General features: G+C 37.8%; 1 protein-coding gene across 1 annotated transcript in view; it reads left to right on the plus strand.

Annotated features, from left to right (window-relative positions):
- Positions 1-22,889, plus strand: part of CTR9 (CTR9 homolog, Paf1/RNA polymerase II complex component) — a 32,861-nt gene that overhangs the window by 4,499 nt on the left and 5,473 nt on the right. The window contains exons 4-21 of the mRNA XM_037133819.2: positions 365-482; positions 949-1,038; positions 9,479-9,627; positions 10,537-10,644; positions 14,899-15,006; positions 15,133-15,369; positions 15,592-15,681; positions 15,791-15,919; positions 16,024-16,207; positions 17,423-17,511; positions 18,419-18,604; positions 18,694-18,781; positions 18,952-19,100; positions 20,364-20,480; positions 20,641-20,786; positions 21,715-21,786; positions 22,284-22,419; positions 22,579-22,725. Coding sequence (XP_036989714.1) covers positions 365-482; positions 949-1,038; positions 9,479-9,627; positions 10,537-10,644; positions 14,899-15,006; positions 15,133-15,369; positions 15,592-15,681; positions 15,791-15,919; positions 16,024-16,207; positions 17,423-17,511; positions 18,419-18,604; positions 18,694-18,781; positions 18,952-19,100; positions 20,364-20,480; positions 20,641-20,786; positions 21,715-21,786; positions 22,284-22,419; positions 22,579-22,725 — 2,343 coding nt within the window. The remainder of the gene's footprint in view (positions 1-364; positions 483-948; positions 1,039-9,478; positions 9,628-10,536; positions 10,645-14,898; positions 15,007-15,132; positions 15,370-15,591; positions 15,682-15,790; positions 15,920-16,023; positions 16,208-17,422; positions 17,512-18,418; positions 18,605-18,693; positions 18,782-18,951; positions 19,101-20,363; positions 20,481-20,640; positions 20,787-21,714; positions 21,787-22,283; positions 22,420-22,578; positions 22,726-22,889) is intronic.

The raw sequence follows: 22,889 nt of genomic DNA on the forward strand, positions 1-22,889 counted from the left end.
TTGTTAAAATTGGAATTTCTTTGGTCCTTGGACTGTGGAAGTAATTTTGCAGATAAAACTTATTCACATGTTTAGTCAGTAATTTCACTACCTCCAGGTGAATTTCAAACATATTTTAAAGAGTTTGAACTTTTCTTTTTGTCATTGTTCCTGGCACAGAAGTCTTGTTGCACTTCAGGACAGTTTCTCAGTTTGTTATTAAGAATTGCTTATTACTATTTTAAATATTTTGCAGTTGGTAGAGGAATTTTGGTGATACTGTACCTCATTTCTATATGCTTTTCATTTTAGTGTTATACATTCGTGTTAAATTATGGGTAGTCCTTGGTAAAGTCAAGTCTAAGACGACGTGTTACTTTTTCAGAACCACTTGCTGGGGAGAGCCTGCTTCTGCCTTCTTGAAGGCGACAAAATGGATCAGGCCGATGCACAGTTCCACTTTGTGCTCAACCAGTCTCCAAATAATATTCCAGCCCTTCTTGGTGAGTCATTTTCAGCAACCACCTTATAAACCTGTGTTTTTCAGCCTGAAATATATCTCTTTGCCATAAATAGCTCCTTAAGTAATGGGCTGGGCACCAGAGTGGAAGAGCTTTACCTTATTAAAAGTGTAACGATCTGCAATAGATCATTGTTTCTATTGAAATTACAGAAATAAAATTATACCAATTAAGAGCAATTTGTTATCCACTTCTAAAGCATCAATAAACATTCTCTATTTGGACAACTCTAAGCTATTTTAATTATTATTAACATTTAATATAAAGACAGAACTTCTGCTTATAGGCATAAATTAATATACCCTTATGGAAAACAAGATTTGATAGGAAATCACTTTCACTGTTGTCAGGTATTTCTTAATGACATGTATTTGATTTAGGTGAGTGTAGAGCCTCTGAGACTTGTGTTCTTTAATTAGTACATGTTTATGTTTAAAAATTGTTACAGGTAAAGCTTGCATTTCATTCAACAAGAAGGATTACAGAGGAGCTCTTGCTTACTATAAGAAAGCATTGCGTACTAACCCAGGATGTCCAGGTAAGAGAAAAGTCTGAAATGTAAAATAATGTTTTTAGACTTAAAATATTAAGGATTTGGCAATAGCTTTTAAAGTTAGTTGTGATAGGATACTTGTAAGATTGTTGAAATGGCAGAATTGAAACTTTGAAACACATGTTATATTTGATTTAAAAGCTGAATAGTATATCCTGTTATACTCTTTTTTGCCCTATACTACTTTTCTTTCTAAAATCTTGTTATTTTAGCAAATTTTACTGAGTACCAAGTATGTGCCAGGCACTATTCTAGACCTAGGCAATACAGCAAAGAACCAAAGAGACAGAAGTCACTGCACTCACAGAATGTATTTTCCAGTGAGGAATATAACATGAGTAAAATACATACTGTATAAGATATTGGTAAGAGCTAGAGAGAAAAACAAAGCAGAAAAGGAATATGAGAAGCATTGAAGGTGGGTTGCACAGAAAGGTTAACCAGTGAAATGCATCATTGAAACAGTACCCAGAGGAGTGATAATAGCTAGAAAAGAGGTCTAAGGATGGGCACTCTGAGATTCAGAGGTTATGGAAATGAGGAAGAGTGGACAAAGGAGCCTGGGAAGGAGCAGCCAGAAATAGAGAAGGAAAAAATTTTCCAGAAACTCAGGTGTGCTCTTAAAGGGACAATGCACAAACTCATTCTCTCAGCCATTTACCCTGAGTTTCACCCTGAGTGGAGGGATGGTGGCTCAGGGAGTGCCATAGTCACACAGAAAGAGACTGAGCTATGTGGCTTTAGGGTTAGGCTTAGAGGGACAGCCTCTGTGTTGCTTCTGTGTTGAGCCCTACCACGTGGTCCATGGGCACCATATTTCCTCGGTTAAGCACTCCCTTCACATAGCATTAGCCTGGTGAACTACACTAGCTTCACCCTGGGACCCCACCCTGGCCAACTCCTTCATGGCTGGGGGCTTTGTCAGAGGCAGCCAGCCTGGTACTGTATTGCAGTCTTTCCTGAAGAGCTCTCCAGAAATGCCAGTCAAGTTCATAGAGTGCCAGAGACACACAGGGAGAAACTAAGTTGTGTGACTTTAGGGCAAGTGTCATCTTTCCACATGGCCAACAGGCACCACCTTTCCTGTGCAGAACCCTCCCTTCATTGGCCAGATCTTAATCTGCTTTAGCCTGATGAACTCTGTTAGCTCCACCATGACGACTCCCTTCGAACCCTGCCCCCCAGCCCCCACCACAAAGGCTCCAGTCAGATGGCAGCTGGCTTCATTGTATGTACTCTGCTACCTTTGCTGAATGGCTTCAGACACAGCGCTGGTGCCAAGTTTGAAACTTTATTAACCTGGTAAGCACCATTTGCCCTTACCTGGGGAATACTCACCTACTCCCTGAGGCTCTTTGAGTAGCTATGCTAATTGGCAGCTGGATGTGGTAGTAGGTCTCAGTTTGCCTTGGCTCTTTTGCTCTCTTGCCCCAGGCCCAGTACTGGTGGCGGCCAGTCATGGTTCACAGCTCAGATTCTCCTGTACGCACCAAGACCCAGTGGAGGCAGCCACTAATTCTGACTCAATAATAGCTCCTAACATGTAGCCCAGGGCCAGTTACATGCAGCATCTGACATCAATTTGCACCAAGTCCTTCACAAGAAACCCCAGAAAAAACATGCCAGGGGGCTGGTTTTAGACAACCACAGAGCACCAACCAATTGGTTTCACAAGTGACACACCCAAAGGGAAATCTTGGCAGACCCAAGACCCTTGCTGGGGCAAATTCCACTACATGGGGCAAGCCCCCAAATAGCAGCTCATTCACTGTGGGCATGGCCAATTCTTAAAGCCAGCCCGAGGGTCAGTTGCCTTGTGGATGTGCCAACAGTGATCAAGGCTCAACTACAACAGGAGAGCACACATAATTCACAGCAGGTATATTCCCAGGGCATCCAGCTCAGGTGATCAGGAAGAATGCCACTGGGTCCCACAAGACACTACTTAGGTCTCCTCTGTGAGGACTGGGAGACATAGCAGACCTACCTGATTCACAGAAACAAACACAAAGAGGCAACCTAAATGGGGAGATAAAAAAAAATACGCCCTGAATGGGGGGACAAAAAAAATACGTCCTGAATGGGGGGACAAAAAAAATATGCCCTAAAAAGAACAGGAGAAATGTCCAGAAAAAACTAAATTAAATGGATGCAAGTGTTCTATCAGATACACAGTTCAAGATAATGGCTATAAGGATGCTCATGGAACTTATGGGGAGAGTAGATGAACTCAACTTCAACAGAGAGATAGTAAGCATAAAAAAGGACATAGAAGCCATAAAAAGAACCAGTCAGAAAGGAAGAGTACAATAACAAATGAAGAATACTTTAGAAAGAATCAATAACAGATTAGATGAAGCAAAAAAAGAATTTTAAAAAATGAAGATAGTTCAAGGGACCTCTGGGACAACATCAGATATAACAATATTAGCATCTTTGGGGTACCAGAAAGAGAAGAGAAAGAGAAAGGGATTGAGAACCTATTTGAAGAAATTATGACTGAAAACTTCCCTAACCTGATGAAAAAGAAAGATACACAAGTCCAGGAAGTGCAGAGTCCCAAACAAGATGAACCCAGCCAGGCCCATACCAAGACACATTATAACTACAATACTGAAGGTTAAAGACAAAGAGAGAATCTTAAAAGCTGCAAGAGAAAGGTATCTACAAGGAAGCTCCTGTAAGACTGACAGCTGATTTCTCAACAGAAACTTTGCAGGCTAGAAGGGATTGGTATGAAATGTTCAAGTGAGGAAAGGAAAGGACCTATACCCTTGCCCAGTAAACTGAGACTACTTTACCCAGTAAAGATGACATTTAAAATTGAAGGAGACATAAAGAGCTTCATAGAACAGACAAGAAAAAAGTAAAGGAGTCCTTCACTACCAAACCAATCTTATGAAAACTATTAAAAGAATTTTTATTAAGAAGAAGAAGTGAGCGAAAGGAACATAAATATGAATATTAAAATGGCAATAACTATGTACCTATCAAAAATCACTTTAAATGTAACTGTATTAAATGATCCAATCAAAAGACATAGGGCAGCTGAATGGATAAGAAAACAAGACCCATATATATGCTGCCTACAAGAGATCCACTTCAGATTGAAAAGCACAGACTGAAAGAAAAGGGATGGGAAAAAGATATTTCATGCAAATGGAAACGGGAAGAAAGCTTGGGTAGCAATACTTAGACAAAATAAACTTTATTTTTTTTTAAGTTAACCCTTTTTTAAAGAAATATTTATTTTTAAAGAGAGGAAGGGAGGGAGAAAGAAAGGGGAGAAACATTCATGTGTGAGAGATACATTGATTGGTTGCTTCTTGCATGCCCCCAGCTAAGGACCTGGCCTGCAACCTAGGCATGGGACCTAACCCGGAATCAAACTTGCAACCTTTGGGTTCACAGGCCGGCACTCATTCCACTGAACCACACCAGCCAGGGTGATATAACTCTTGTAGACATTTATGCACCCATCAAAGGAGCACCTAAACATATAAAGGAAATATTTATGGACATAAAGGGAGAGAGCAGCAGTGGTACAGTTAGAGTAGGGGACTTCAATACCCTGAAGAAAACACTGGATAGATTTTTAGAGCATTTCACATCTTAAAGCAGCAGAATATACATTCTTTTCAAGTGCACATGGATCATTTTCCAGGATGGACCACATGTTAGGCCACAGAACAAATTTCAATAAATTTAAGAAGATCAAAATTATATCTAAGCATCTTTGAACACAGTGTTACAAAATTAGAAGTCAATTACAAGGAAAAAACTGAAAAATGCACGAACACATGGAGACTAAATAACATTACTAAACAGTGAGTGGATTAACTGAGATCAAGGAAGAAATCAAAAGATTGCTTGAGACAAATGAAAATGTAAAGAAAACAACCTAAAACCTATGGGACACAGTGAAAGTAGTCCTAAGAAGGAATTCATAGCATCAGGATACCTCAAGAAACAGGAAAACTCTCAACAACCTTACACCTAAAGGAACTAGAGAGAGAACAATAAACAAAGCCCCAAGTGAATAGAAGGAAGGAAATAATAAAGATCAGAGTGAAAATAAAATAGAGTCTAAAAAACATACAAAATATCAAACCAAGAGCTGGTTCTTTGAACAGATAAACTAAATCGCTAAACCTTTAACCAGATTGCTCAGGAAAAAAGAGGACACAAATAAAATCAGAAAAGAAAGTGAATTAGCAACTGACACCACAGAAAAACAAAGTAGTATAAGATAGTACTACGAACAATTTTATGCAATCAGGTTGGACAATCTGGAAGGAATAGATAAATTCCTAGAAACATCCAACCTTCCAAGACTGAATCAAGAAGAAACAAAATCTGCATAGACTGATAATAACCTATGAAACTGATTCAGTAATCAAAAAACTCCAACAAACAAAAGTCCTGGACTGGATGGGTTCACAAATATATTTTACCAAGCATTCAAAGAACTAACACCTGTCTTTCTCACACTATTCTGGAGAAATCAAGAGGAAGGAAGATTCCTGAGCTCATTTTGTGAGTCCAGCAGTATCCTGATTCCAAAACCTGACAAAAACATTACAAAAAAGAAAATGACAGGCCAGCATTCCTAATTAACATACATGCAAAAGTCCTGAACAAAATATAAGCAAACCAGATTCAGCAGCTGGTTTGAGATCACACACTATGATCAGGTGAGATTTATTCCTGCTATGCAAGTTTAGTTCAATATCTGGAAATCAGCATGATATATGTACCACATAAACAAAATGAAGGATAAAAGTGATACGATTGCATCAATAGAAGCAGAAAATTAATTTGACAAAATCTAGCACCCATTTATGATAAAAACTCAAAGTGGGAATAGAGAGAACATATCTCAACATGAGAAAGGCTATATATGATAAACCCACAGCTATCATACGCAACTGGGAAAAAGTGAAAGTGTTTTTCTTAAGATCAGGGATAAGAGGGATGTCCACTTTCACCACTCTTATTCAATGCAGTGTTTGAAGTCCTAGCAATAACAGACAAGATGAAGAAGTCCAAAGAATTCTGTATAAAGAAAAGGCATCCAAATGGAGAGGAAGAAGTAAAATCATCATTATTTGCCAATGACATGATACTATATGGAAAGAACCCTAAAGATTACACTGAAAAATTGCTAGAACTGATAAATGAATTCAGTAAAGTAGCAGGATACAAAATAAATACTGAGAAATCAGTTGCATTTTTATACACCAATAATGAAGTATTGGAAAGAGAAACTAAGAAAACAATCCCATTTACAGTTACTCCAGACAACAACAACAAAACTGTAATTTTAACCGAGGAGGTAAAAGACCTATGCTTGCAAAATTGTAAGGCATTGAAGAAGATACAAATAAACGGAAGCATTTACCATGCTCAAGTATAGTAAGAATTGACTGCGTGAGAATGTCCATACTACCCAAAGCAACCTATAGGTTCACTACAATTTCTAATAAAATAGCAATTGGTGTGGTGTCCTTCACAGGACTAGAACAGATAATCCAAAAACTTAGCCCTGGCTGGGTTGCTTGGAGCATTGTCCCATACACCACAAGGTTGCAGGTTCAATCCCTGGTTCGGGTGCATAGGGGAAGCCACTGATCAATGTTTGTCTTTTATGTAGATGTTTCTCTTTCTCTCTGTAAAATCAGTAAACATATCCTCAGGTAGGATTAAAATTAAATATTTATATGGAACCACAAAAGACTCTGAATAGCCACAGCAATCTTGAGAAAGAAGAACAAAGTTGGAGGTGTCAACACTACCTATATCAAAATACAAGACTATAGTAGTCAAAACACGGTACTGTCATAAAAACAAATACATAGGTCAGTGGAACAAATAAAGAGTCCAGAAATAAACCCACCCTGTATAGACAATTAATATACGACAGAAAGCAAGAATATACAATAGGGTAAAGACAGTAAATTCAATAAATGGTATTAGGAAATTTGGACAGACATGCAAAAAATGGAACTTACCACCTTCTTAAACCATTTACAATAAATTCAAAATGAATTAAAAAGTTAAATGTAACACATGCAAAAAAATGAAACTAGACCACCTTCTTATACCATTTGCAAGAATAAACTCAAAATGGATTAAAAACTTAAACATAAGACTCAAAACCATAGAACTCCTAGAAGAAAATATAGGCAGTAAACTCTCTTACATTTCTCTAGCAATATTTTTTATGATATGTTTCATCAGGCAAGGGAAACAAAAGAAAAAAAAATAAATGAGACTTATAATGGAGTATTGGCCACAAAAATGGATGAAATCTTACCGTTCGCAACAGCATAGATGGACCTACCAGTGTATTATGCTAAGTGAAACAAGTCAGACAAAAAGGCGAATACCATATAATTTCAGTTATATGTGGACTCTAAAGATCAAAATAAATGAACAAACAAAGCAGAAATGAACTCATGGGTACAGAAAACAAAACTGATGGTTGCCAGAGGGGAAGGAGACTGGGGCACTAGGTGAAGAGGGTGAAGGGATTAGGAAGTACAAATTGGCCCTGGCTGGTGTGGCTCAGTGAATTGAGCACTGGCCTATGGACCAAGGGGCTGCTGGTTTGCATTCCAGTCAGGGCACATGCCTGGGGTGCGGGCCAAGGGGCAACCCGTCAATGTTTCTCTCACACATTGATGTTTCTGTACCTCTCTTTCTCCCTTCTATTCTCTCTAAAATTAAATAAATTTTTTAAAAAAGTACAAATTGGCAGTTGATGTTAGTGACAGGGATGTAAAGCACAGCATAGGGAGTATAGTCAATAATAATGTAATAACAGCGTGTGGTGCCAGATGAGTAGTAGACTTATCAGGGTGATCACTTAGCAAGTTAGGTAAATGTCTACCACTGTGCTGTGTACCTGAAACTAATATAATATTTAATGTCAGCTTAATTGAAAAGTAAAAACTTTTGAAATAAGTTATTTTTTAAAGATTTTATTTATTTATTTTTAGAGAGAGGGAAAAGGAGGGAGAAAAAGAGGGAGAGAATCATCAGCATGCAAGAGAAACGTTGATTGGTTGCCTCTCACCCTCCCCCAACCGGAGACCTGGTCTGTAACCCAGGCATATGCCCTGACTGGGAATTGAACTGACAACCATTCGGTTTGCCCACTGAGCCATGGTTGTCAGGGCCAAAAATAGAAAGATTTTTTAAATGTTTTCAGGAGAAGAACGTGTCAGACAGTGTCTGATGTTAGGCAAAGTAAAATAGAGATTGAGAATTGATCATTGGATTTTGCTGCATACAAATTATTAGTGACCTTGAAAAGAGCACTTTTAGTAAAATAAGCCAGGTGGTGAAAGACAGATACCATATGATCTCACCTTTAACAGGAACCTAAACAACAAAACAAACAAGCAAGCAAAATATGACCAAAGACACTGAAATACAGAACAGGCTGACAGGGACCAGAGGGGAGAGAGAGGGGAGGGAATTTCAGGAGAAAAGGGGAAGGATTTACAGGAATAAGTATAAAGGACAAATGGACAACAACTAAGGTGGGTGGAAATGGGAGGGAGGTGGGGAGCAATGGGGGGGGCTGGGATGGGAGTAAAAGAAAACTGTACTTGAACAATAATTAAATTAAAGTTTTTAAAAAGAGCACTTTTACTGGAATGGTAGGGGTGAGACCTCAGAGTGGATTCAAGAAAAAAAGGAAGGAAACGAATTAGAGGTAGCAAGGTAGATAGATCTCAAGTTTTGCTATTAAGGGAAGAATAGGAAAGGGGAGGGTTGACAACTGGAAAGGGAAATAGAATCAAGAAAGGATTTTTTAAAAGATGGGTGGATGTTTATCAGGCTGATCTAGTAGAGAAGGGAAATTTGATGATGAAGGAAAAATAGGGGAGGGTTGCTGGAGCAGTGTCCTTAAATAGATGAGAAGGGGTAGGATCTAATGACCAGAGGAGAGGTTCCATAGGTTGGCACATGTGTGTTTTGGCATGGCCTTGAAATTGGGTAGCGTGTATAAGTACAGCTATGAAGGGAATGATAGTATGTGCATGTAGTTCGTCACACTATTTAAGGTCTTAAGAAAGTTTTTTTGTTCTCTATTTTAAAACTGCTCTTCAAAAATTAGGATATTGAAGATCCAGTGTAGCCAGTAGTGTTGGAAGACAAGAAAAGCACCTGTGTTATAGATGTTTTGTTCTATGGTGATAAGGGTGTGTACATGAAGAAGGGTCAGGTTTGGGGAGACAGCAAGAATAGTAACCTTCAGTGAAATCAAGTTTATGATATACTACAAGATTCACAATGTAGTTACACTGAGGCTAATTTTGGAATTTTTGCAACTCATAAATGGAGGATGTTTAAGCACAGCATTTTAAAAATATTTAAATCCTAAAAATGCTCAAGTTTGATTTTATTTTTTTAGCGGAAGTTCGTTTAGGAATGGGCCATTGCTTTGTGAAACTTAACAAATTGGAGAAAGCTCGTCTCGCATTCAGCAGAGCACTGGAACTCAACTCCAAATGTGTGGGAGCATTGGTTGGACTGGCTGTGCTAGAGCTCAACAATAAAGAGGTACGGGAGTGAAATAATCCTGGCTGATTTGTCAGGCTCACAGTCCCTTATGTAAAACTCTTGAGGCCAGAGTGTTTTAGAAATCAAGTTCAGGTTACAGAAATGTAATGTGGTGCCTGCACTGCATAATGTAGAGCACTCAGTTATTAGGACATAAGCCCCATGCAGACTTATATTTCTGTGGCAAAATGAGTGAGTTACATTAACAGGAAACTTTACCCACAATTCAGGTAAAGTTTGCCACCAAGTGAGCTTGCTCCAAGATAACAAAAAAACCCTTATTTATTAGAGAGTTTTGGATTTCAGAATCTCAGATAGGGGATTGTAGAATGTGTATCAGTTTGGGGTGCTTTCTATTGCGAGTAACAAACAAAAAGCACGCACTATAAGCAACTTAGTATACTATACCAGCTAAACTTGGATTTGGTACCCCAGTGTCATCAAACTCAGGGTTTTATATTTTTCTCTCCTCCCTTAATACATGGCCTTTCCTGCTCCTGTCCGTCACCTCATAGTTGCAAGATAGCTGTCACATCTCCAGGCATTTCATTACTTCATCCTTGTAAGGAGGAAGGAAAGGGAGAGAATAAAGCGCTTCCTATTAGAGAAGTTCTATCCTGCATTGAGAACGAAGTTCTCCATCATGCTTCCCCTGTGTGGGATTGCCTAGACAGGGCTTCCAGTGGAGGTGCTTATGCAATTAATTTTAAGAAAACTAATTTCTCAGAATTTAACTCACTGCTTGAAATGTTTTATCCCTGGTGAAGGTCAACTAAAACAAGAGCTATATTTTGGTACTGAACTTGGATTTGTATAACCTTATTTCTTCAGATTATAAAGAAAGAAAACAGAAAAGGTCTAATTAAGTAATATTTTCACTCAAACCTGACATCATTGGTTTTCTTTTAGGCTGATTCCATCAAAAATGGGGTCCAGCTTCTTTCCAGAGCCTATACTATTGATCCTAGCAACCCTATGGTATTGAACCACTTGGCAAATCACTTTTTCTTCAAAAAGGTAGGAAAAGTCCTTTCTCAAGTTCTTTACATTAAAAAAAATTTTTATTCAACTTAGAGACATAGACAACAGTATGGTTGTTACCAGAGGGAAAGGGGGTAGCGAGACAGTGAAGGGTAAAAGGGTCAAATATATGGCAACAAGAGGAGATCGGATGTTGGCTGATAAACACGCAATGTAATGTACAGATGATATATTACAGAATTACTCACTTGAAACCCATATGATTTTATTAACCAATTTCACCTCAATACATTTAATTTAAAAAAAAGAAAAATTTAATTTTCATTTGAAATTCAATATTGTATTAGTTTCAGGTGTATAGCATAGTGGTTAGACATTTATATAACTTAGGAAATGATTCCCCATAAGTCTCATACCCACCTGACACCATACATAGTTATTATATCATTGACTATATTCCATATGCTGTACTTTATGTCCCCATGACTGTTTTGCAACTGCAACTTGTACTTTTTAATTCCGTCACCTTTTTCACCCAGCTCCCCAGGGCCCTTCCTATCTGACAACCGTTAGCTTTTTTTCTGTACCTACGAGTTTATTTCTGTTTTGTTTGTTCATTTGTTTTTTAGATTTTATATATAAATGAAATCTAAATGGTATTTGTTTTTTTCCTCTCTGACTTTTTTCGTTAGCATAATACCCTCTAGGTTCATCCGTGTTGTCACAAATGGTATTTTATTTTGGGGCCACGTAATATTCCATTGCATATATGTCGCACATCTTCTTTATCCAATTGTCTATTGGTAGACACTTAAATTGCTTTCATATCTTGGCTATTGTAAATAATGCTGTAATGAACATAGGGGTGCATATATTTTTTCATGTTAGTGTTTTGTATTTCTTCAGATAAATATTCGGAAGTGGGATTGCTGGGTTGTATGTAATTCTATTTCAATTTTTTGAGGAACCTCCATGCTGTTTTCCATAGAAGTTGCTTCAAACTAGGATTTGTATCTGGGGTGGGTACATTTGTTAATTTATTTATTCATTTATCGTTTACTGACTGTTTATGTGGTACCCAACCCTGATAGGGATGTAGAAGTCGTAAGACGTGGTTTCTGCACTCGAGGAGTTTAGTTTTGTAGAAAACCGCCATGTGAAGTAATGTAAATGTAAAACTAAAGGTGTTTACCCTACTGTGGTAGAGAACTGAAAGAAGTGATCACCTGGTTAAAAGAGGGTTCTCACCAAGAAGGAAAATCTCTTGAATTGGGTTTTTACGAGGAGGTCACGAGGAAGCTAAAAGAGGAAAGGCGCAGATCTGTGAAATAGTCCTAGCAGTTCAGTTCGTAACCACATAAGCGTACAGCAGGCTCATGATAGGTGATGCATGGGATCGAGAGTGGGCGCTTGTGTAATGTACGGAGCTCGTGCCTCCTTATGTAGGCAACAAAACTCATTGGAATTTTTGCATATTGATTATGATACAATTTTTAAAGCTACCACTAAGACTATAGAAATGGTAGTATTTTAGGTTTCTTAGGTACTAAAGCCAAGATTTCATTGGCAAAGTTACACCATAAGCATGAAATCTGCCGTATGGAAACCAGGTACTAAATTATACTAAGAACTTTAAACTAGTTAAATAGCAGTTTAGGTAAAAAGTTTACAAAACTGTATTGCTCCTCATTAGTAAATACTGTTACTGTTATTGTTGCTATTAATAGGCATTCGATGCTCGCTAAATGCCAAACATTGTTAAAAGTACATTCCATTAATTTATATCATATTCACAACAATTCTATGAAGTGTAGGGTAGCATTATCCCCATTTCATGGATGAATAATTGAGACAGTTGATAACCTAAGGTCACACAGCTATTAACCATGATGCTTTACTTCCTCTGGCTATGGAAGCATACTGCGCTTTTGTAACGAATTATTAATGAAGCTTTATGCCATCATCGTAATGGTACTAAAAGGCAACTATTTAGGGAGAAGATGGAAATGTATCTTATAAACAAATGAAGTATACTGTTTAATACAAAACAATTGCACGTGTTAGTTTGGTTTTTACTGGGAAAAAACAAAGGATAGATTCTAAATATTTGAGTGCATATCTAATAATAACAGTGCTCTCAGCTGTTAGGACAGGTTCCTTGAACGAAAAGAGAATTATTCAGTTTTTCATCTTCATTGCTAGTCACCTTCCACTGCTGAAGATAAAGAACTGCTTGTATTCAACCCTGGCCCCGTAGCCCAGTTGGTTGGAACATCTTTCTATACGCCAAAAAGGTGTGGGTTTGATCCCCAGTCAGGGCACGTATATGAGGCAACTGGTTGGTGTTTCTTTCTTTCTCTCTCCCTCTCCCTCTCTCTTAAAAAAAAATCAATTAAACCATATCCTCAGGTGAGGACTAAAAAAATTGCTTATATTTAACATAGTCAGTACATACATAACCTCACAGATTTCCTAAGTGAAATAGGTAAATCAAGCCAGTCCAAGTGTTACTGGATCCTTGGTCTGTGATCAGCATTGTGCAAGGTGATGTGAGGTCATCTTGCACTGAATGTATTTCTTGAAGGTTTACAGAGCATGTTAATGTATGTTTTCTCAGTTCGTCATTTTAGCAGCCTTAGGAGGTAGGCAGGCTGTTTCTATTTTCCTTTCTATAGATGAGAAGATGGAGACTCCGCAAAGTAAAATAATATCACTTGCCAAATTGACTCAGCTAGCAGATACTGCAGTTGTTATGTCATCTTTTACTTCTCTGCCCATCACACTACGTTGCCTCCCATACAGAAGAATAATTTACCTGGATGAAAAGATATTATTAACTAATATCACAGACATATCAATAATTGGATGGTATATTGGGTTTATTGATAAGAGCTACCATGACTCCTGGAGCAGTTAACACAGACCTCCTCAGGAAGAGCTGAGACTTGAGCTAGATCTTTTGATTGGAAAGAGAAACAGCTAGAATACAAAGTGGATTATACACAAAAATTGAGGCAAGGGGGCACTAAAAAAGAGAAGTATCAGTTTTGCAAAAAAAGATATGAATAAGGATTTAAAATAGAATCTAATCTTTAATAGTTCAAATAGAACTATTTTATTCTCTAAAAATGTGTCATGAGTCATGGAATAATAAAAAATAGGAAAATTTTAGTAGATTCCATAGCAAGACAAACCCGACATTTAGCCCATACCCTCATTTCAGCTGAACAATAAATGTATAAATTTAGCTAAAAGACTATATAACATAATTAAAGTGTGGCATTTGAATCACTTTGTTCAAATTCAGGCATCACCATTATATAGTTATGTGGCTTTGGAGGAACAAATTAACTCCCTTAAACTTTAATTTTCTCATTTCTAAAACAGTAATAATACTTTGTAGCATTTGAGGATGGGAGTTAGAATTAAATGTAATATACACATTAAATACTTATCTAATGGGAAGCACTCAGTTGCTGTTAAAGACTGCAATCACATTATTATTCCTAATGTTTAAAAAAGGTCAAAACTGGCCATTGATCAAACAAAAGCTGTACTTAGACCCGATTTCTAGTTGAGTGAATAAAATACATTTCTATTAAAAGCAGAAGGTGGTTTTCCTACCCCTGAAGTAGAAACTCTGACTCTGGGACTCTTAAGGAGATTAGTTGGATAATCCAAATGAAAGTTGGTTCTATCAGGAGCATCATGACCTGTGCATTCAAATAGAACTGAATTCAAATCCAACTCAGCAGTGGCTATTCTCCTGTGATACATTTCCTTATAGTCAGAAACACCTGAATTCAGATTCTAACTCCACTTGAGACAACACACTTTATCTCTTTAAGCCTCCACTTCCCCATCATAAAAGGATAATAATGATAATCTTTGGAGGGTTTTGTGTATACTTGGAACTAATGTAAGTAGCATACCCAGTGTAGGCTTGGCATTTAGTAGTTCTTAATAATTTCTAACTGCTCCCATTACTGTTAATAAGGGACTGAAATTCTATTAGGTCTCCTTATCACAAAAACAGGGCTGATCACTGCAAAGGATTGTTGTAGGGATTTAACAAAGTAATAGATATAATGGGCAAATGGTAAATACTGGGTAAATGTTAGTTCCTATCTGCCCCAAATTTATCAGCAAGGGAACTGAGAAAAATGATTAGTAATTCTGGATACAGAGCTGTTATTGTTAATTCAGTTAACATTTTAAAAGAAGCGTTGGAGTTGAGACTCTTAGAGTTGTCTGAATCCATTCAACTGAGTTCTGATCCTCACTGCTCAGGATTATAGTAAAGTCCAGCACCTGGCCCTGCACGCGTTCCATAACACCGAAGTGGAGGCCATGCAAGCCGAAAGTTGCTACCAGCTGGCTAGGTCATTCCACGTTCAGGTAAGATCGTTGTCAGCCTTCTCTAAATGTTGGATCCTTCTCTAAATGTTGGATCATTTTATAGTTTTTCAAGTCTTTGAACAACTTTGTATGTATTGTTGGTCTTGTTTGATTTTCCTTTTTTAGGAAGATTACGACCAAGCTTTCCAATACTACTATCAGGCCACACAGTTTGCCTCATCCTCTTTTGTGCTGCCATTTTTTGGTTTGGGACAAATGTACATTTATCGAGGTGACAAAGAAAATGCATCTCAGTGCTTTGAGAAAGTTTTGAAAGCTTATCCTAATAATTATGAAACTATGAAAATTCTTGGCTCTCTGTATGCTGCCTCAGAAGATCAAGAAAAGCGAGATATTGCCAAGGTACTTTAAAAAAATCTTTCTGTTAGCTATTCCTACCTGGACTCTCATTCCTTAGTTCTTGTTATTGCTAGTAGAGATATGATGAAAGTGGTTTTTGTTAGCCCAACTAGCTTCAGTTGAAATAACAGTTGACTTATATTAAACAGGGTGGAGTGGCCACCCCTTTCTACTCTGACAGCTTGTGGTTGGAATGCTTTAGCTTCATGATCTCTGTTTCCCCAGGGCCATTTGAAAAAGGTCACAGAACAGTATCCTGATGATGTGGAAGCTTGGATTGAACTGGCACAAATCTTAGAACAGACTGATATACAGGTATTTCAGCATTGTTTTCATCTGCCTAATATGTTTTTTGTAAGCCTGGTGCCCTGTGTCTTTCTCTCACTTTCACTTATACCTTATTCTGTCCACCTTGAAACTACAGGGTGCCCTTTCAGCCTATGGAACAGCAACACGGATCCTTCAGGAAAAAGTACAGGCTGATGTCCCCCCAGAGATTCTGAACAATGTGGGTGCCCTCCATTTTAGACTTGGAAATCTAGGAGAGGCAAAGGTAGGAAAATATAAGTTTCCATCTTTTATGCTATTAAGTTGAATGCACACGTTTTTAGATGTATCAACTAAGTCCCTTAACAAAATAATTTTCTTTTTTTACAGAAATATTTTTTGGCATCATTGGATCGTGCAAAGGCAGAAGCTGAGCATGATGAACATTATTATAATGCCATTTCTGTTACAACATCATACAATTTAGCCAGGCTGTATGAGGCGATGTGTGAATTCCATGAAGCAGAAAAACTTTATAAAAACATCTTACGAGAACACCCTAACTATGTTGACTGTAAGAATTTAAAACTTTTAATGTATTAAAATTCCCACAACAGCAACAAAAATATAGCCTAAAAAAATCTTTCTTAGAACCAATAGTAAAAAAGTTTTGAAGGTTATCATGTCCCCTTTTCTTTAAGGCAAATTTGTGGCCTAAAAAAAAAAGATGCAGCTTTACTTAAATTTATGCTAGAAACTGAAACAACTAAAAATTAATCAGACCATACTTCATAGACGTAGCTACTTGAAGTAGGTGAGCTACCTTTATTAGACGTTTAACAGTGCCTTGGTGATGGATTTATCTTAATTATGGTCCTGCTTTTGTATCATTCATATACATGTATATACACACACACACATATATATACATACATACAAATATATATATATACACATACATACATAGATATATATTTGCAATATTTATAATAGTGACAAAGAGCAGTGTTTTTTCTTGAAATAATCTTTACTAAAAATGTTCCACCATGAATTTTTACAACCTAAACATTGTACAGTTTGGAAAGTTTTTAATTAAAAATTGTTTGCTTACTGTACTTCCCTTAAAAGAATCTAAAACTGGTATTTTGACTCAGGTCAAATATGGAGCTATAAACTTGGCCCCTGACGTCATGTAATAGATGCAGTAATAAATAAGAGAGAGTTTAGTCGATGTCAGATTGAACTTGAATTGATTTGACAGGCAGTAGTAAGCCATGGCTGGTTTCTTGAGGAGTGACATTTTCTGGAGAAAATAACTTACATTTATTTGGCACTTTTTTATTGTTATTTGAGAAAAAGCCATAGTGAGAGCCCAGGTTTTCTGGCGAGCAGTCTTTAGTAGTCTATGTACTTAGCTGTATGACAAGCAGATTTTTAAGAAAAAGTAACTTGACAGTGCTATGCATCAGAAACTGGAAACAGAATAGCCCTAAGCCTTTAAAATAATGCAGCTTGACATGAGCACTGGGAAGAGGGTGCTAGTGCTGGGGTGGAGTGGAGGACGGGCAGCCAGGACTCCCAACAGTGAGACTCATGGCGGCTGAGTTCCCGTACCTCGTTAGACTATTAATTATTTATATTGATACTTAATATGTTTTCACCTGTGGGACTTTTCTCTGTTCATTGTATGTACGTATTAACAAAAAACAATTGTGTCAAAGTAGGACTTTAAAATTATGACCTTTGTAGCTAATATTTTAAACACCAACTCTTACATGTATATTTTTAGGCTATCTGCGCCTAGGAGCCATGGCTAGAGACAAAGGAAACTTTTATGAGGCTTCAGATTGGTTTAAGGAAGCTCTTCAGATCAATCAGGTTGGTAATATTAACTCTTACGTGTGAAAAACAAGTAGCGTATGATCTCACTTATAAGAGGAATCTAATGAACAAAGTAAACTAATGAGCAAAATAGAACCAGAGGCATGGGAACATGGAACAGTCTGAGGACCGTAAGAGGGGAGAGGGGAGGGAGATAATGGTGAAAAGAAGGGGAAGGGGTAAGTCACAGGACACCGGACATGGGAAATGGTGTGGGGACTGACTATGGTGAGGGCGGCATGGGGTGGAGGGAGGCAAAAGGAGAAAAATTGGGACAACTGTAAAAGCCTAAACAAAAAAATTTTTTTAAAGAAAAATAATTATTTCATCTCCCCCCCCCTTGAGTAATCAGTTTTTCCTTTCAATGGCTATCCTATTTCTAATATCTTGGCATCTCCCTGATTTTTTTTTCATTTTCTTGTTGAAGATATTAAAGAGTACAGAATTCATTCATACTTTTTGATTATTATAGTAAGAAGTAGGTTTCAGTGGGGGGATTGACTGGGTGGATGGGGGGATGGCGCAGGGGAGAGCAATGGGGGAAAAGGTGGGACAACTGTAACTGAACAACAATAAATAAAAGAAATAGGTTTCACATCATAGCTTAGTACATGCACGTGTGTGTATAAACAAATGAAAGTTTTAGAAACCATTCTGTGCTTCTGCCATGTGAATGATACTGATACTTTTATTGTATCCCACTCTATTGCATTACTTTTACTGATAATTACACACGAAATTGATTTTACGATTCACTAGTCCATCTCAACTCTCAGTTTGAACAACACTTGTAAATAAATGTAGGTTGTAAACCTCTTCAGTAATCAGCTATTATGGAAAGATGATTGGTTTCTGATTCTAAATGACAGATTTTGCTTCTTTTTGTTTGTATGTGTGTTTCCAGGACCATCCAGATGCTTGGTCTTTGATTGGTAATCTTCATTTGGCGAAGCAAGAATGGGGTCCAGGCCAGAAGAAATTTGAGAGGATATTGAAACAACCATCTACGCAGAGCGACACTTACTCTATGTTGGCCCTCGGCAATGTCTGGCTCCAAACTTTGCATCAGCCCACTCGAGACCGAGAAAAGGTAATTTCTTCTTGTCTCTTTAACACAAAACTGATACTCGTTTTATTCTTGTTTGAATTTTTAAAATAATGTTTGGGGTTTTTCGATAGGAAAAGCGTCATCAAGATCGTGCTCTGGCCATCTACAAGCAAGTACTCAGAAATGATGCCAAGAATCTGTATGCTGCTAATGGAATAGGTGATTATAAGCTTTGGGTATCTGTATTTGTGAAATGAATGCTTTTGGAAGGATGTTTGTAGATCAGAATTTTCCCTTAAATATAATGAAGTCGGTTGTTTTCAAATGGACTTTTGTTTTTCTGGCCACAATTAGAAAATTCTTCACTGTGAACCTTTTTCTAACTTTAGGAGCTGTTTTGGCCCACAAAGGGTATTTCCGTGAAGCTCGTGATGTATTTGCCCAAGTGAGAGAAGCAACAGCAGATATCAGTGATGTGTGGTTGAACCTAGCTCACATCTACGTGGAGCAGAAGCAGTATATCAGTGCTGTTCAGATGGTAACGCTTTGTCTCTCAAGATATTCATATGTCTTGTTTATTGTTGAGCAGATAGTCTCTTAACCACTCTGGGTCTGTCATGGAGTGATATGCTATCTCTTATAATACTTACTGTGTCAGAGGTTTATAATTGTATAATGTTAAGGCCTGTCTTTGGTGTTCAGAGATATGGGTCCTGGGTCCACCAGTAATTACCTCATATTTGTTGAGTGTTTAAACTTGAAGTAAAAGAGTCGTACTACTATAAAAAGTTAAAAGACTTTTGGACTATATAAGAAATATTAGCAGTGGATTGAGCACGGGCCTGCGAACCAGACAATCGCGGTTCGATTCCCAGTCAGGGCACATGCCTGGGTTGCAGACCTGTTCCCTGCAGGCCAATTCCCAGCAGGAAATGCACAAAAGGCAACCATACATTGATGTTTCTCTCCCTCTCTCCTTCCCTTCCCCTCTGAAGATAAATTTAAAAAGTTTCCCCTCTTAAAAAAAAAAAGAAATATTAGGGTCAGAAAAAGCAAGCTTATTAATACTAAAGGTAGATGAGAAAGGTAGATACTATTACTATATTATAGAATATTAAGAAAGGCTCTAGTCACAAGGGCTTACAGGACCCAAGTTCCATATGATAGTCTCAGAGTTGTATTTTTGCAGAAGAGCCTTCCTGAGCCATACAATGATAATGTGGCCTTTTAAAATGCAAATTAATTACTAGTGATATTCAGGGGGAAACTGTCTAATGAAAAAGATCTTTCCTATGCAAGATATGTTCCATGGTCAAAAAGTGACATGTTCATGGTAGAATTAACATGATATTGCTATATTATTGGTTTTACCAAAAAGGTAACAGCCAGAAGTATGAGGCTTCTCGTGCCCTTTGCCAGGAGGTTCCACCAATCCTTAAAAGAAATGGTAGAGAGTATAACTCAAAAGGAGCTAGGTATATGACTTCCAATGAGTAGTCAGTGGCTTGATTTTAGATAGTGTTGCCGAAAGATGAAAACAGCCTTCCAATCTGCTTAGCCTTTCTTTGTTGGTCCAAATTTCAAATGGAAAAACTATTGTAATAATTTTTCTTTTGATCAGGTTTTTCTGTTGTGAAAATGTATCCTGGTGAATATTAAAAATCATCCTCAGATTCTTTGAAATCAACCATCCAGAGGATAAAATACCTTTTTATCTAACTTTTAAATTGCTTGAAATTTTGTTACAAAATAACAATATTATTTAATCCTTGCTGTGTTTTAACTTTCTCCTTTATTGTAGTATGAAAACTGCCTCAGAAAGTTCTATAAGCACCAGAACACTGAAGTTGTGCTCTATCTGGCCCGCGCCCTCTTCAAGTGTGGCAAGCTGCAGGAGTGCAAGCAGACTTTGCTGAAGGTAGAAGAATTCATTTTTTTTTCACATTTAATTCTGTGCTCTGTTACATATATCTTTTATTCTGAGTTATGCATGTTCACAAACTTGCCACTCTATTTGACTAAAATTCTTTTCATGTCATTAGATCATATGCAGTATTCACCTTGTATTTTATTTACAGGCTAGACACGTGGCACCCAGTGATACAGTTCTCATGTTTAATGTGGCTTTGGTCCTACAAAGATTAGCTACCTCTGTCCTCAAAGATGAGAAGAGTAATCTGAAGGAAGTACTTAATGCTGTGAAAGAACTGGAACTTGCACATAGGTAAAGATTTTATAGAAACAACCTTTGAAGTGCTTTATTTCTTTAGACTCATGTGTCTCAAACAGTGCCAAAAGTCACTTTCCTTGTGAATCTATTAGAAAAAGGGAATCCCAAAAGGGAATCTATTCTCACCGTTCCCTCGATTTTTAAACCAGAGCAGATATTGCCACCAGGTGGCGCTAAACCGTAGCAAGGATCCTGCCAGATTTGCATCATGGATCCCCATTCTAAGAAGTTTTGCAAGCTTGTCCTGGATTTTTCATTAACCTGATAATAATATGACCCAGCATTTTATACACCTAAAACATTTAGATTCCACTTTTGTTGGTTTTATTTGTTATGCCAGTGTCTCTTTGTATGTGATACTAATTTTCATTGTGCTAAGATTAAGGCCTTCCCTCTTAAATAATGAATAGGTTTATTCAGCTTAAAATTTATATAATTTTATAGTAATTCTGTGTGTAGTCAAATTAAAACCTGACATCTCTTCAGGCTTTGTCCAACCTTACTTGAAATCTTGTTTAAGTGTTACTTGCCTTGCTTGGTAGATTATAAGCACTTTTATGGCCTGAACCTCCTAACCTCCATGCTGACATAGTTGGTAAATTTAGTGTTTAGTAAGTATTTGTTGTTTGAACTGGCTTTTCGTTATGTGCTAATTTACTGATAAAACTAAATGTAACTTGGCTTTTCTTAATGAACTTGTTTTTTACTAAACAGATTGAGTGGCATATTGATGAGAGTTTTTCTAAGTGAGTTGCATATGTAATTTTCCTATTGAGATGCTAGCCCTTCGTGTATTGAATATGTGCATGTAAGTCAGTTAATATAGAAGCCTTTCTCAGACTGTTTTTGTACAACGGTAACAAATCTAAAAAGCCTGTTTCATTAAAAAAATTTAAGTATTTTATCTTTCCATTTTCTTTAGATACTTCAGTTACTTGAGTAAAGTGGGAGATAAAATGAGATTTGATCTGGCCCTGGCCGCCACAGAAGCCAGGTAATTACTGTTTGTGAATGGCGACTTGGGGTGAGGCAGCGGCAGCGATGTGGGCTGGGAGAGGGACCCAGTGGTGAATGGGGTCCTGGTCTCCCGGGGGTCAGTCTTTCTCACTCCTCGCTCACATATCCAGCTTGGGCCAAGGCTTTTTGCAAAGGGTTCCTTCAGGGTCCTCTTCAGATTGTTTAGGAAACTACATCAGCTGTGTCACCAGAATCAAGATATGATTACCGACTTTTTGAGTCATGTGTGAAGATAATATTGGAAACCTTATAGCTTTGCCTTGGGTGGACGTCTTTAATTTTGGAACAACATTGTTGACAGTACTGGCTTATTAGAAATGAAGTTAATTTTGCTAAGTAACACTTCCCGTAGATATCAGCTAATGATCCTGCTTCAGACTTTTCAGTGTGTGTAAGGAAAACAGATGCTCTCCATTTCTGAACAGAAAGTACACTGGCTGCACTCATGTGTCTCTGCGATCTGAACTGTTCTAGGCAGTGCTCGGACTTACTGAGCCAGGCTCAGTACCACGTGGCCCGGGCACGCAAGCAGGACGAAGAAGAGAGGGAGTTACGGGCCAAGCAAGAGCAAGAAAAAGAACTGTTAAGGCAAAAACTTCTCAAAGAACAGGTATTCATTGTCTGTTCACGTCCGCGAGAATGAAAGAATCACGGTGTGTGCGTGCCTGTGCTGTGCGCGGTGGCAGAGAGAACACCTGACAATGGTTGTGGTCTGTTTTGTGATGAGAACACTCTGACGAGGGTTTGTTCTGCCCTTCTTTTCTCATAGGAAGAGAAACGTCTCAAAGAGAAGGAAGAGCAAAAGAAACTTCTAGAACAGCGGGCCCAGTATGTTGAGAAGACCAAAAACATTCTTATGTTTACTGGAGAGACTGAAGCAACAAAAGAAAAGAAACGAGGTGGAGGTGGTGGGCGGGTAAGAAACGCCTCCCGCTGACACTGCGGGCCTGGGCCCCGTCTTTGACTTTCAGGAATGAAGACGGAGATGATCACATTGTCTCTGCACTTAGTTAGTCCTTAGCTAAAGACAGTCTCTGAGCATGGATTCTTTAAATGGCATCCAGTGTTTAGAAAGGCGTC

Source organism: Artibeus jamaicensis, unplaced genomic scaffold, assembly GCF_021234435.1.
Source record: "Artibeus jamaicensis isolate MK-2021 breed Jamaican fruit bat unplaced genomic scaffold, CSHL_Jam_final contig_797, whole genome shotgun sequence".
In the NCBI taxonomy this organism is placed as follows: Eukaryota; Metazoa; Chordata; class Mammalia; order Chiroptera; family Phyllostomidae; genus Artibeus; species Artibeus jamaicensis.